The sequence below is a fragment of the Tricharina praecox genome, assembly GCF_024521635.1.
Source record: "Tricharina praecox strain CBS 144465 chromosome Unknown BZA05scaffold_25, whole genome shotgun sequence".
NCBI classification, from domain to species: Eukaryota; Fungi; Ascomycota; class Pezizomycetes; order Pezizales; family Pyronemataceae; genus Tricharina; species Tricharina praecox.
This window is the reverse complement of record NW_026250427.1, coordinates 549,223-563,019: the sequence shown is the minus strand read 5'-3', so window position 1 is coordinate 563,019 and position 13,797 is coordinate 549,223. Positions and strand designations below refer to the sequence as shown.

Genomic DNA, 13,797 nt, shown 5'->3' with positions numbered 1-13,797 from the left:
GAACCAGTGCATTAAAAACGTATTCGAGTTCTCTCGGGGTCGGAGATACCGGTGAAATGATAGGTTAAAGTAGAAGTGTTACTTTATGCCACGGATGGCTGTGAGTGTTGTTGTTATTGTTGTATGATGTAGAGGATTGAGAGTTGCGGACCGATGGGATCTTTATATAAGAAAAACAGTGCACGGTCTTTTGAGCAATCCACGCTAATCCACGTTCGGCAAATATTTTGCCGCTACTGAAGCACGTGATATGGGCCGTACCCTACGGCCATTCTGTTGCGCTAACTGAAGCCGGCGAAATCTACGGTAAACACGTGATATGGGTTCTCCTCTAAGCGCGTTCTACAGGTATTTACTGATGCAACTTCGGCGAAAACTAGAGTAGGCGGAGTACGAGTACACGACGTCAGACAAGTTCTACCCCAAGGCCACTCTAATGTACCAGTACAGACCTCCAGAAGCTCTCATATGTATATCGCCTCTACCTACCTCGTAATGCTAACAAAACTCCAGGGAAAGCCCAAACAAGGTATAAACCGTACAAATACAACTCATCTTCTAACTACGCGCCATCTATCTAAGCAGTGAAGAGATTATTCCCCTGTAGCTCCAGCCCAAATTCATCCATGGCAACCCGTCTCATGCGAATATCCATCTCTTCCTCGAAGCCCAGCCCGCCAAACAGTATCTGCCGCAGCCGCCCGTACCAGAACGCCGCGTCCAGTGTAAACACCACCACCTTGAAGATGGCATGTGAATACCACGCGCGCATGCGGTCGCCGAATGAGCGGGTGAGCCCGGCCTGCTCGACCGAGCGCGTCAATGCGTAACTAGCCCAATTGGCAATGATCTTGAGACGGTTGACAGGAGTGCCAAGGGAGCGGTTGTTTTCCTGGACGATGCGGAGATTGCGTCCGATGAAGACGAGTTCCCGCGGCATCTTGTCCTGGTTGATTATGAATTCTGCAATCTTCTCGCGCGCGGCCTGGGAAGCCTCGTACGCGGTTTTAGGCCCACCGTGTTTGTGTCCGCCAACGATGGTGACGACTTCCTTGCTGCCGCCTTGGTAAGGTTTCAGTAGTGTGGCCGAGGCAAAGAGGTCAGCGTTTCCGATGCCCCACGACGCGGCAATGTCGCGGATCGTGCCGTTGTCGAGTGTGAACAGCGCTTGCCAGAAAAGCGCGTATTTGTGCCGGAACTCGGGGGTGGTGGTGATGTAGAGGCCGTGATCGAGAAGGACAAGTTGAGGCTTGCCGTTGAGACGACGCCTCACGAGGATGTTGCCCGGGTGCGGATCGCAATGTACCCAGCCGAAGATGAACAGTTGCCCGCAGAAAATGTCGACCATGGTCTGCATCACCTCCTTTTCCCGCACACCGAGCCCGTACACGCGGGAGTTACGTGCATGGACGCGACGGATGGGCCCCTGACGAGTCGATATCGACCGAGGTGTGTTTACGGGATGGCCGACGGAGGTCTCATCTCGGTAGGTGCCGGTTATGATCTCGCGCTGGTCGACTCCGATGCCGTCGATCCATTCCGCCACCATCACCCGCTTCGTCAGGAGCTCGTTGTAGACCTTCGGAACGTAGACGCGATCGCGGAGGGTGGGCTCAGTGGCGATGAAGGCGGCAGTCCGCTGGGCGTTGCCCGCCTCACTGTAAAAGTCCGTCTCGCTCTCCAGTCGCTCGCAGATGTACGGCGTCAGGAAGCTCAATGGAAGACCAAACATCCAGGTCGAAAACACTGCAATCGTCCGTCAGTAACGACGTGCGGGAAGGAGGAGGACGGGGACGACAGACTATGAGTAACGCCACGAAACACCGCCAGATCCCACCCCACCTGCCGCTGAATCCACGGCTTCTGAATCTTGACCGCCACCCACTCCCCGGTCGGCAGCTGTGCCTTGTGCACCTGTGCGATCGATGCGGACCCAACCGCCCTCTTCTCGAAGCTCCCGGGCACGAAGAGCCTATCCACAATCTCACTCCCGCTCAGCCCAGGAAACCTGTCGCCAAAGTCCTCCCTGATCACCTTCTCGACCTCGGCCCAGCTTGCCTGCGGGGTCTCGTCAAAGAACCTCGTGAACCTCTGCTGCACCACGGGCGGCAGGATGGCGCTCTGCATCGCGATTGCCTGTCCGATCTTCTGGTAGAGCCCGCCGTTCTTGAGACACAGGTTCAGCATGCGGTCGGCATTGCGCTCGTGGATGTGCGCGAGCTGGCCGCCATCCTTACCGGCGCGGAAGTTAATCTTGTAGTCCGCGGCGATGATGCCGCAGGTGGCGATTGTGCGAACATTCCGTGCGAATGTCGAGTAGTTGAGGAAGGCGTCGGCGAGGTAGAGCGTGCCGAGCGCGGCGGACGTGTAGCCGAGGCGCCGGAGGTTCTTACGTGTACGTGGGGAGATCTTGCGGGGGACTCTGGGTTTCGGGAGCGACGAAGGAGGCGGCGGGACAAACGGCGTGAAACGCGTGGCGGTAGTGGGACCGAGATAGGTTCGCCGGAGGATGAGGATGGGGTGCCGGTGCAGGGACAGGTTGGCGAGCCGTTGCTGAAGCATTGCGGCGGCAGTGGTGGTGGTGGTGGTGCTGAGGGCTCACGAGTCACAGGTGCCGCCGGTGAGGGCGAAGACTGAGATATGGAGGCGGGCGAAAATAGTGGTGGGGTGGTGGTGGTGGGGGAGCAGGTTTAGGCAACGTTAGTTGTGCGACATGAAGCTGCCTAACGATCACTCATAGTAACGGCAAAGAATTGTTCCACGATCGGCATGACGTACGGCCGCACGAGTGGACACTGGAGGGAAGCGAACGGAGATATCGCATTTCCGCCGGCTTTTTGCTGACTGTGATCACAAACGCCGGCGGAATGCACCAAGTCTTCGGTCTTTCTATGACACGTACGGTGGGTACCGGTATGTACCTACCTAGGCCAGGCCAGACTCAACACGAGTGCGGGGATCACCCGTCAAACCCCTGCCGGAAGATATTCAGCGAACCCGGCGTGGCTAACTACCCGATGCCCGATACCCGAGATGGGCGAGCGCAACGTCAGCCGCGATTATATATACACGACGCGTCCTCTAGCTTTCCAGTTCGCTGGGACCCGCGAGACGGGCAGCAGCGATATGTACCCGCTAAGGAGCCATCGTTACTAGCGAAGATCCCGCAACAAGTGACACCGGTACACATGACAGGTATGTAGTGCGGTGGGTGGAGTTCTCCAGCCCTGCAAAGACGGCAGCGCTTGCATGGACGTCACGAGTCACGACGGGCTCCCGTCCTCCCCAGCTGGTACATAAACCTAATAACCAACGGCAGCAGACAACCCATGTCCGCCAGGAGAATGAATGAACTCAGAGGGCAGGCCCGAATGATGTTCCGAAGGGCGATTTCTGCCTCGACACCCCTGTCCGCGCCGTTCCTGCAGAGTAGAGCACCTCTGTTGAGTGTCTTCTATATCTCCCTACTGGATCTACAACTCATCCCCTGCCTTACCAGCGGTCATCCCAAATTCCCAAGCTACAACTTCCGCTTCTTCCTCGGCCGCCGCCGCCATAGTCTACTATAGATACCTACGTTGAATCAAAAAACCGCGTAACCACCGTGCACAGTGCACGCATTCACGCATTCACGTTCAGAAGACATCGGACGAAGCACCGGGATAGAATGCTTTCATATTATCATAGACAACACTCCACCATCCCCAAGAACCAAGAACCACGAACCAAGAACAGAGGCATTTCCCTTCTTCCAGAATCCAGAGAAACGAAGCCAAATCACCCTTCCCAATCCTCCCCGCAACCCCAACCCCGAACTTACATTCCCAGCTGCTCTCGCTCTCGGTTTCGGTCTCTATCCCAGTCTCAGTTCCCGGTCTCTTTTTCTGTGTTTCCTGATATATTCCACCCGCCCATCCCGTCTGCGGCGCAGCAACATCACCCTCCGCCCAAACCCACATTATCTTTTCCGTAAACTTTTTGTCGAAGCTCTATATCCCGAGCTGGGTGGTGAGTGTGCAGTACTGTGGAGTGGTGTGGTTTGAGACGGCGGGTGGTGATCGGGCCGAACTGCGGCCTCGAGGCGGGTATGTTTTCCACCGTCCATACTCCACTGATAAGATGGCTCTCGAAGGGTAGGAGTGTAGAAGTGTAGGCGGGTAGGAGGATTACGGCAGTATGTAAGGGTGTGCGAACCGCGGCCACGAGGCGGGCAGATAATGATTAATCCACCGCACACACTCCACTTGATAAGATGGTGCTCGAAGGGTAGGAGGATGGGAGGGTAGGCGGGTAGGAGAAGTAGTATGTGATGGTGTGTGAACCGCCCCTATGGCCCGTACGGCGAACCGCGGCCTCGAGGCGGGCAGGTAAGCCACCTGAGGCTGGCACCGTCCATGATCCACAGATAAGATGGCCCTCGAAGGGTGGAAGGTGGGAGGGTAGGAGGAGTAGGAGGAGGAATATGTGATGGTGTGATTGTGTGATGGAATCCGGTATCCGGAGGTAAAGAGTGGACGAGTGGTGCTCACGTTGGTGGTGAAGGTGATGGTGGAGGTGAGCACCACCGAACGAGAATTGGTGAGGCCGTGGGGGCAGAAGATGGTTTTATACCCACCATATACCTACCTTATACCTACCATACACCCACCTACTCAACTGTGAAGTTCCCGATCCGGCCATTGGTCATCGTCTAGAGAGGGGAGAGAGAACATTCATGGTCCAGGGTCCAAGGAACACTACCTCCTGCCAAACCCCTCACCCGAAACTTGGCTCTGGCATACGATACGATATAGCAACTTATTGCGACGCATCTAACGAGTCGGTCAGAAATTCGTTTCCGTTGAACAAGCCACTCAGCCAGTAGCCATCTTAGTACCCTACATTCTCTGGCGTTGGCCCTCAAGCCTGCCCTAAGTACCCTTTCAAGTTCCCTCCCTTCAAGGACCGTCTAATAATAGCCCCAAGGTGGAGATTGCTCATTGTATGGCTTTCACCTTTGTCCAATGTTGAGTCTCGAGTCTCGGCTGGACAGTGGAACTTGGAAGCCTGAAGGAAGGAGTTACTTTGTCGGGTATGAGCTACCGCCTAGTGTCTACGGTACCTACTGCGAGGGATACTCGATCCAGGAGAAAGTAACACCGTCGAACCGGAAGCCACTGGAATCTGGAATCTAGAATCTAGCATAGATGGGGAAAATCGGTGGGTAACTACTAACTAGACGATGAGCTGAAGGATGGTAGGATGGCATACCATATGCGAGTGATCACCGGAACCAGACGAACAGCGACCAGTGACTCCATGATTTATCTGCACCTGCACACAGACATGCGGTCACCAGGCTCAGGGCTGGCTTTCAAAAATTCAGACCCGTCACTTCCGAGTAATCTTCCTGCTATTATAGGATCCCCGTATATTACATAAGTAGGTGTGTCATGACGTCTCTGCCTCCCCCTCCTCGTTTTCTTCTTCACCTTCCCCCGCGTGCACCAGCTGCCTTCGCCACGGTAAGCACAAGTGCATTATCAGGCCCCGTGTGGAGATGAGATGAAATCACAGCAAGTTTACGTGATGCCTTACTCACGCCACCATCGAGTCCAGAATCCAGATCCGTCCACAGCGTACTTACTACTTGCACCGGTTGCATTACCATTAGGCACATGTACTAACTATAGCGAGATCGATATCTATGATCCACTGGTACATCATCTAGGCGGGGTAGGAATATACTAGTATAGATATCTACTAGGTAGATTGGGCTGAATGGGAATGGGGCGTCGGCTCAACCGCCGCACCGGTACGGTATATACGATAACGGATAACCTAGAAGGCTAGGAACCTCATTAGAGGAGTTACGCAGTTCTGAGGGATCTCTGTGAGGCGGGTTGTTAGCGCGCCGAGCCCTTAAGTGAAAAGAAAAGGCGTTTCGCAACTCTGAGGTCACCGTAGGTGCGGGCTGAGAAAAAGTGGACTACTCTCGAAATTAGTGGTTTAATTAGTGTGGACTCAGTAAAAATTCTCCGGGACAGAGGAGAGCAGAGTACAGCGGCGCCGAGAGGAGAGCAGAGCACCACAGTATAGACAGGAGTACTTCAACATTACCATGATGCGCATCGCGAAGGTCAGCATCACCACACTGTCGGCATGAACTTCAATAGACTGTCTAGGTCGGTATTTTATTCGAGTCTCGCGGGTTTACTCAGTCATTCCTGCTCGGTGACTGGAGTCATTCCTGCTCGATGACTAGAGTCATTCCCTCAATGACCAGAGTCATTCCTATTCATTGACTAAAGTCATTCCTACTAATTGACTAGAGTCATTCCTTCAATGACTAACTGTGTGGGTTGGTTGACTCTTCTAATGCTTTCTGGAGGACACTTATACGTAACAAAGACCAATACAACAACTCTCCTTCTCAACGCTACTCCCCATTCACCTAGGAGCAGACACTCGCTATGCCTAAGTTGACCATCCCACTCGTACTAGTTGGCCCTCGCGGGTGCGGGTTGAAGAGACTCATCGCGGTATCTCTAGCGCGAGGGATCTCGAATTTAACCGGTAGCGCTTTTTTGTCACCTCACTAAGCCTAAAACGATCCCGCAAACCATCCCTCACGACCTGCGAAAGTCCTCATTAACATTGACATCGTTCTTCTACCTATAAATCTATAAATCATTGAATCTATGACATAGAAGCGCTCTGGTTGGTGTCTCCTTCCTCGTCCGTCATATCCGTCATGGATCGCAAGACAAGCCACCCGGCTTTGGTCGGATGGCCGGTGGTGAAGCCACCCACCTAGCCCAGGCCGAAACGAAACGGAGGGGCGGGATTGCTCTAGAACCGGAGGTTATTCGGATCATACGACATCAGTGCGGTGGTGAAACGTGCTGGGCCGGGCCGTATGTACTAGGTAGTAAGCATACTATATGTAGGATCCAGACCGATCTGGATTCTGCAGGTTGGTGATTAGCCGAATAATACCTATGTCAGTCAGGCAGACAATCTGAGGCTTTGAGCACCTGCCACCGGATCATCCATCCAAGCTTTGCGTACTATACACCGTTATGTTTCGATATTGCCATGCCTCCAGCTCGAGTTCTAGAATCCAAGACTTGGTTTCAGCGGTTCTTGGCGGGTGTGCCCCAAAGTCGAAAGTCGAACTGCCATCTCCGAGGGGACGAGTTTCCGTCCATTCTCAGATCGGATCAAATCAAATCGCACTCGAAGATATGCACATCGGCCGGTTCTCGAAGAAATCGTCGGAAACAACCCGAGATGTTGCGACATCCCGAACTCCCCGAGCGCGGCGCGAACCTTAAGCCAACCGAGGCGATGACGCTACGGAAGGGCATCGACTAGTAAATGGTCCTAAACACGGAAGGTTCGGGTATGCAGCTCTCATGGAATCTGCGGAGCCAGTGATAGGGACTCTACACACTTGAATCCTACCACAGATGGCACGCCAATAGCAGGTGGTCCTCCCTCTCTAGGGCGTCCCCTCGGATGAGTTCCTCTGCAAATCGATCACGGTGACGGTGATGGCGGAGGTGATGGCGCCCTTTGGAGCCAGACCAGGCCGCAACGAAACGGATGGTGGGGCATCCATATGCAGCGCTGCAACCGAGGGGAAGGGGGGTATAGCAGAGTACGATATGCCTTTAAACATGAGGATGATTTGGAAGGCGACACCTGCTCGCCCACAGAGTCGCAGAACACCCATGACCAACGGCAACCCAACACGAAGGACTCGGTATAGTACCGTATGTGAGTAGATAGTCCACCGGTACTCTAGAGATATCCAGCCGCCCGCGAACTAAGCCTGGGCTTATCCGAGACTGCACTGCAGCATCCCACAGCCAACCATCCGTCACTTCTTCTTGGTGCAGCGGGTGCGAAGTATGATATCTACCTACTTCGGAGTCCCGAATACCGTACATACCTACCACCTGCTGATCCTGTAGGTAACCGGCTTTGGAGTCCGTCCAGCGGCAAGCCACGTGCATGTCCGCACACACTGCCGCATCGTCTGGCAATATTCCCATGTAGTGGAAGGGTTTTTCTTTTTTCTGGGCGTCCGCTGCTTCGAGTCCTCGGATGGGAATGCTGAAGGCAGGTTGGAGCGGCGTTACTCTACTCCACTATAGTTAGAGGGCATTCGGGGTGGTGGTGGTGGTGGTGGTGGTGGTGGTGGTGGTGGTGGTGGGACGGAGGAAGCCGTTTAGTGACAAGAAGAACGCCGACTGTGAGCGTGTGGTTGTCGTGAAGGGCCAGATGTGGAGATTCGCTGCATGCATGCAAAACGGAACGACTGACAACATGCGGATCTCGACTCCGCTTGTTGCACAAGCCGCAATCGGACCAGACCCAGAATCATGGCGCATCTCCGTGGATATTCAACGCATTCGCGTGGAGGTGGGGCGCTTCGCCCCAGCATCTCCCCGGCAACTCGCGAGGGCTTTCCCGAAGTATACGAGAGTTTTCCGCCTTTAAAAATACGTAACTCAAGGGCAGTTGGCGATATGTAGGTGGGGCGGAGGCGGGGGCGGGGCGGCGGGGGGCTCGGGTGCGGGCGCGGGCGGGGTGGCCCTTCGACAGGGGGAGATCATCGATTCGCGATGAGTTGCGGGAGTGCCGAAGTTGCATGGTGCAGGTAGAGTCTAGAAGAAAAAGCAATTCGTCACTACTTCCCACCCACACCATAAACTCACCCACACCGAAACCCACCCACCCACCCACTCCCATTCACACCTCACACCTCACACCGCCCCCGCCCCGAGACACAGACACACACACTCGCATACGACACACACTCTCACACACACTCTCACACACACACGTTTCGGAAGAGTGTCCCCGTCGCCCCCAAGCGGTGAAGAGGAGGCAGTGTCGTCAGGATTCAGGAAGGGTATATATTCTCCCTCCCACCTCTCCCAACTCGGTTTTTGCTCGGTGGTGCTCACCACCCCACCGTGAGCACCCCCCGACCCACCCCATCCCATCAACCCCACTCTAACACGGTACCGACTCCACCAACTCCGCCAATCCTCCTCGATGGCTCCGTCCTCCCGCCATCACCATACTCTTACCCTTCGCGAGCCATCTTATGAGGGTGGATGAATGAACGAACGACAACCCAACTTAGCGGCCTGATCACCCGAAACGAAAGTCCCAGTTCCGTCCACCAAAGCACCCCTCTCACCAGCGGTGCCACACACACATACACACCCACACCCACCCACCCACCCACATTGACATGCACTGCCCTCGTCCTCGAACGTCTCCGTGTCCGTGTCCATGTCCATGTCCGTCCGGTCGATAAGGAATGGGAAACTGCCGGTGGGACGGATGGGGCTTGTCCATGTGGTTTTTTGTTTTTTTCCGTTCGTTCGTTCGCTCGTTCGTTTCGTTCGTTTTCTTGGAGGATTTTTGTTCGTAATAATATACTATAACCCCGGGATCTCTCGTTCGCTGCTGCTGCTGCGTCGATATGTATTCCGCGTGATGACATGCGTGCGTGCGTTGATCCCGCCTTCGTAGTGCACCCGTCGTGTGTGTGCGTATGTGTGCGTGCGCTGATCCGCACTTCGTAGATGGTGGTGGCACCCATGTGTGTGTGTCGCCCCCCCCCCCCCCCACCCCCCACCACCACCTGCCACCTGCCATCTTCCCCGCCCGGTCGTGCCGCAAATCTCCACCCGAGTCATCTCTTCCGTAGTATGTAGGTACCGCAGTCACTCGCAGCCATAGCCAAAAAAAAGGACCATCGCTCACACGTCCCACCAGCGTATGTAGCACTCTCCAATTCCAGGCAACACTCGTCCGGCGTCCGCTTTCCTTGAGTACCGTAATGTGGAGCGGAGCCACACTGGTGGTTACGTCTGACATAAGTAGCCAATAGCCTGGCATCCTTGCCCCGCTCGACGGCTCGGCCCGGCTAGCCGCCCTTTTCCGCCCCCCTCCACCCTCCACCCCCCGCCCCCACGGGAAGCGTCAGACACGGGACGGGAAGGCTGTATGGATTGGTTGGCTGGGTTGCCTGGTTGGCTGGGACTTGGGGTCAGCGCGATTACTATTCGTGCATGTAGTGTACCTATGATATGCATGCGGGGGTACCACCTTCCTACTAGTATCGAGATATCACTCGCCGGTCGCCGGGGGTCGGTCCTCGGGAACTGCTGAATTCACTACTCGAATGGCGGCAGCTTAAATGTTTTTCCGACGGATGAACTCACTCTGGAGTATCTGGGTAAGAGGTAGGTACGGTACTGAGAGACCCCAGAACGGGCTACGGGTGAGGAACAAAAACGTGATCAAGTGAACTAGAATCCTCGGTCGATGGTGATGAGAAGAAAACAAGACGTGCAGGAAGAACAGAAAAGCAGCAACAGAAAACATTTCAACGTTGAACGGCCGCATCGAGTCTCCCTTCCATAGCACTTGGTCCCACTAGGTCCCTGCGAGGTCTCTCTCTCCAAATAAAAGGTCCCACCCAGGTCCCGACAACGTCTGCTGTCTTCGGCGCTCACCGATGACGCCAAGCCGCCTCTTCCTTCGCGCCCCTCACTATCTACCAGTAACCGGACGTCACTCGCCGGTTACAGGTCGCCGAGAACTGCTGAAGGCGGTAATCGCACGGGGTTTTTGGACGGATTCACTCTACTCTACTCTACCGGTATACCAAGTACCGCAGCGTTCACCGCGAGTACATCATCACCGCGTATCATTCGTCGCCGACCACTCTCCGCCAGTGCCCACCACTTGCATGATTTTTTGTCACTTCCTTTATCACTTTTACTTTGTCCCGATACGGTATGTAGTGGGGGATGGGCATTGTATTTGCCTTTCGCCTTCGCCTTTCGCCTTCGGCTTTTACCTTTCGCTTCCGCCTTCGACGATCGGGGCGGGGTGGCGGGGGGGCAAGACAGGATTGGATGTATCATCTGATATGTACATCGTCATGGAAACAAAGCAAAAAACTCTTTTTCCCCACTGCGTCGTCAACCTCGCCGATGATCGGTCACCAGTATCACCCCACCGTCTCGATACGCCTGTAAAACGGAGGATCCAGTCCGGGCAACAACCAACCCCACAAGGTCCGATCCAAGATTGGCTTTTATGTAGCACTGCCAGGTTGCACTAAACTCTATTGCGGTGGATAGACTGCTTGACATCATCATCTCGGTTTATTGGTACAGTGCTCTAGGTATTCCCCCATCCCCCATCCCTCCATCTATTCCCCGTCCCTCACAGTCGCCCACTCAGGCAGACTGGTTTCGTACTCCCACGTTCCATCCTCGCAGGCATACCTCTTAGCGTGGAGATATATGCCCAGCTCGTGGGGGCCCGGGTCCGAATACAGCGGGGTATCGCAGATATCACAGAGGCCGCCTGTCATCTTCTCGGCCTTCTTCCTAGCATGGTCCGACATCATCTCGTCGTGGTACGCCTCCGCCTCCGCGACCTCACTCTTGCCCATGCGGTTGAGGCGGGTGATGATATCCTCGTCGTCGCCCTCGCCGCCCTTGCCCAGGTTCGCACCGAACACCTTACGGTTGCAGTAGATGGGGTCGTTGGAGATGGGGTGGCCCAGAAACTGCAGGTGTACGCGCAGCTGGTGCGTGCGCCCTGTGTACGGGTGGCACTCGACGATGCTGTAGTCTTTCTCCGCGTTGTAGTGCAGCCGCCGGAACAGCGTCTTTGCGTGCTTGCCGTCCGCCTTGACGCGGTTCAGTCCGAGCTTCGGCGAGATCTGGAGGATCGGCTGGTCGCACACTATGTCTTCTCTGGTTTCCTGTCAGCGCTGCAGGTGGGGGGAAGATGTGGATGCGTGCGTACTTCGGAAACTCCCCCTTCACCCGCGCCACGTATTGCTTCCGTATCGTCCGCGCTTGCATCTGGTTCATGAAGGCGTCGGCGCCCTCCCTCGTCTTTGCAATGAACATGAGCCCGCTCGTCAACCTATCCAGCCTATTACACGCTGCATATCTCCGCATCAGCCGTCGCCCTCACCCCGCCCCCACAACCCCTCCCGGCACACACAGCACATACGCAGTGGATTAAACCCCGGCCTCATGGACCTCAAAATCTCAGTGACCGAGTTGTAATTGTACCTGCCGGTGGGGTGTACAGGGACACCAGCAGGCTTCGAGATGGCCATGATGTTGTCGTCTTCGAACACGATACCGATCGGCTCGCCGGTGACCGGCGGCTCGTGCCGGTGCATAGTGTGCGAGATCATGTCGCCGTTCTTGACGATCGTGTCAAGGCCTGACCGCGGCGACGCGGCAAGCACCGAGCCCCGGTCCGTGCCTGAGACGTAGACGGTGCCCGCCGCGATGGCATCTCTCTACGACCGTCAGCACCCCCAATTCCCTCTGTCTTTCGCGCGTGGCTCGGGGTCGGGGGACAAAAGGGCGAACCGACATAGTACTCGACCGGGCGATCCCTAAACTCGCTGCTGAAGACCTCTAGCAGCGTCATCCCCCTCCAGCGTTCTTTACAGAACGTATTGAACGTGAAGTAATACGGGTGGACCTTTCTCAGGCCATCCTCAAAGTAATAGAGTGGATCCGGCGGCTGATTAACGAACTTAGTAACATTCCTGCGTCGTTCCTTCTGCGACTTCTTCTCCCTCTTTGGCGGGTTGACGTGGGGCGGCGGCGTAGGACGGCGGGTGCGCGGCGACGGCGGATCGATCCCCGGAAGCGTGGATATCAACGTGTCCATCGGAATGCCCGTGCGGTACCGTGTGTGCAGGGCGAGAAAGGCGACGAGTTGGAAACGCGGGTTGCTGAGCGGGAGGTACCGGATTATCGAGGGCAGGCGCATCTGCTGGTGGGGCTGGTGCTGGTGGGGGAGCTGATCGTGCGGGAATGCAGGTGCTATGATTACACAGTCTAACTGAATTTTATTGGCCGGGTGAGCCACCATGCGGCTCTTTGTGCATACAAGCTCTAAATTTCGAACGGCGCGATCATCTTCAAACGAAAGGCAAACAAACATCATCCCCCTCCTCCCAATGAGCACCCTTTCTCCTCCCCTTCATCCTATCCATCCACCCCCCTACCAGAGCGGATACCCGTAATACCACGCATACGTCCAAACGCCCAGCAGACTCGCCAGCGCACCGAGAATATCCAACTCAATGACCGCCCAGATCCACAGCGTGCCTAGGGGCGGCGTCTTCTTCATGACAAAGTAGTAGCCGTACCTGTTTACGGCCGTGACGACGTAGCATCCGGCCGCGATACTCAGCGCGAGCAGGAACAGGCGCACCGAGATCCATGTCCGGCGCGGGTGGAAGAAGTAGTGGATCGCGTAGATAGCTATCGAGCGTCCCCCATCAGCGAGCGTCCCCCACAGCTAGAAGACAGAAGAGAAACCCTACCCGGAAACGCCTTCGCGCATCTCCACGCCACCTCTGACCAGTCCTTATCCTGCTTATACTGCAGATGAACCAATACATCGAGCCAAAAGAGCAGTATCAACAGGGGCACGGCAAAAAAGAACGTGTTCGCGGCATGGCCGAAGACCTCGATCTCCTCCGTCTCGGCGGCATGGCTGGCGCCGATCGGGTTCCCCGCCGCGTCCCGAGGTCGCTTCAAGTCGATCAGGTCGAGGAGCGTTTGTCCGTTGGGTTTGGAGCCGAAGGTGGGTGTGCGTAAGGGGATTTCGGAGATGGTCACGCCTTCGGGCGTTACGAAGGAGGTGGTCGACGGGAAGAGCTCCGGCTCTTTTGCGGAGGGCTTGGTGCGTTTGCGGGCCATGGTTGCGTGTGGTGTGGTGTAGGGGGAGGTGAGA

At 55.7% G+C, this 13,797-nt stretch overlaps 3 protein-coding genes across 3 annotated transcripts; all 3 read right to left on the bottom strand.

Moving 5' to 3' along the window:
• Positions 1 to 326: 326 nt before the first annotated feature.
• Positions 327 to 2,711, bottom strand: BZA05DRAFT_407751 (ABC1 domain protein). The gene is made up of 2 exons (XM_051484651.1): positions 1,803 to 2,711; positions 327 to 1,746 (listed from the first exon to the last, which is right to left on the bottom strand). Exons 1-2 carry the CDS (start codon positions 2,560 to 2,562, stop codon positions 578 to 580), a joined length of 1,929 nt encoding a protein of 642 aa, XP_051336658.1. The 5' UTR covers positions 2,563 to 2,711; the 3' UTR covers positions 327 to 577.
• A 7,220-nt stretch (positions 2,712 to 9,931) lies between these two features.
• BZA05DRAFT_426983 (pseudouridine synthase) lies at positions 9,932 to 12,723 on the bottom strand (the record flags this gene model as incomplete). The annotated part of the gene is made up of 5 exons (XM_051486035.1): positions 9,932 to 10,033; positions 11,246 to 11,780; positions 11,833 to 11,974; positions 12,046 to 12,343; positions 12,421 to 12,723. The coding sequence occupies 5 exons, from the start codon at positions 12,721 to 12,723 to the stop codon at positions 9,932 to 9,934; spliced, it is 1,380 nt and encodes a 459-aa protein (XP_051336657.1).
• Positions 12,724 to 13,059: 336 nt separating this feature from the next.
• On the bottom strand, positions 13,060 to 13,763 carry BZA05DRAFT_447759 (uncharacterized protein; the record flags this gene model as incomplete). The annotated part of the gene is made up of 2 exons (XM_051487183.1): positions 13,060 to 13,322; positions 13,385 to 13,763. The coding sequence occupies 2 exons, from the start codon at positions 13,761 to 13,763 to the stop codon at positions 13,060 to 13,062; spliced, it is 642 nt and encodes a 213-aa protein (XP_051336656.1).
• Between the last annotated feature and the right edge of the window lie 34 nt (positions 13,764 to 13,797).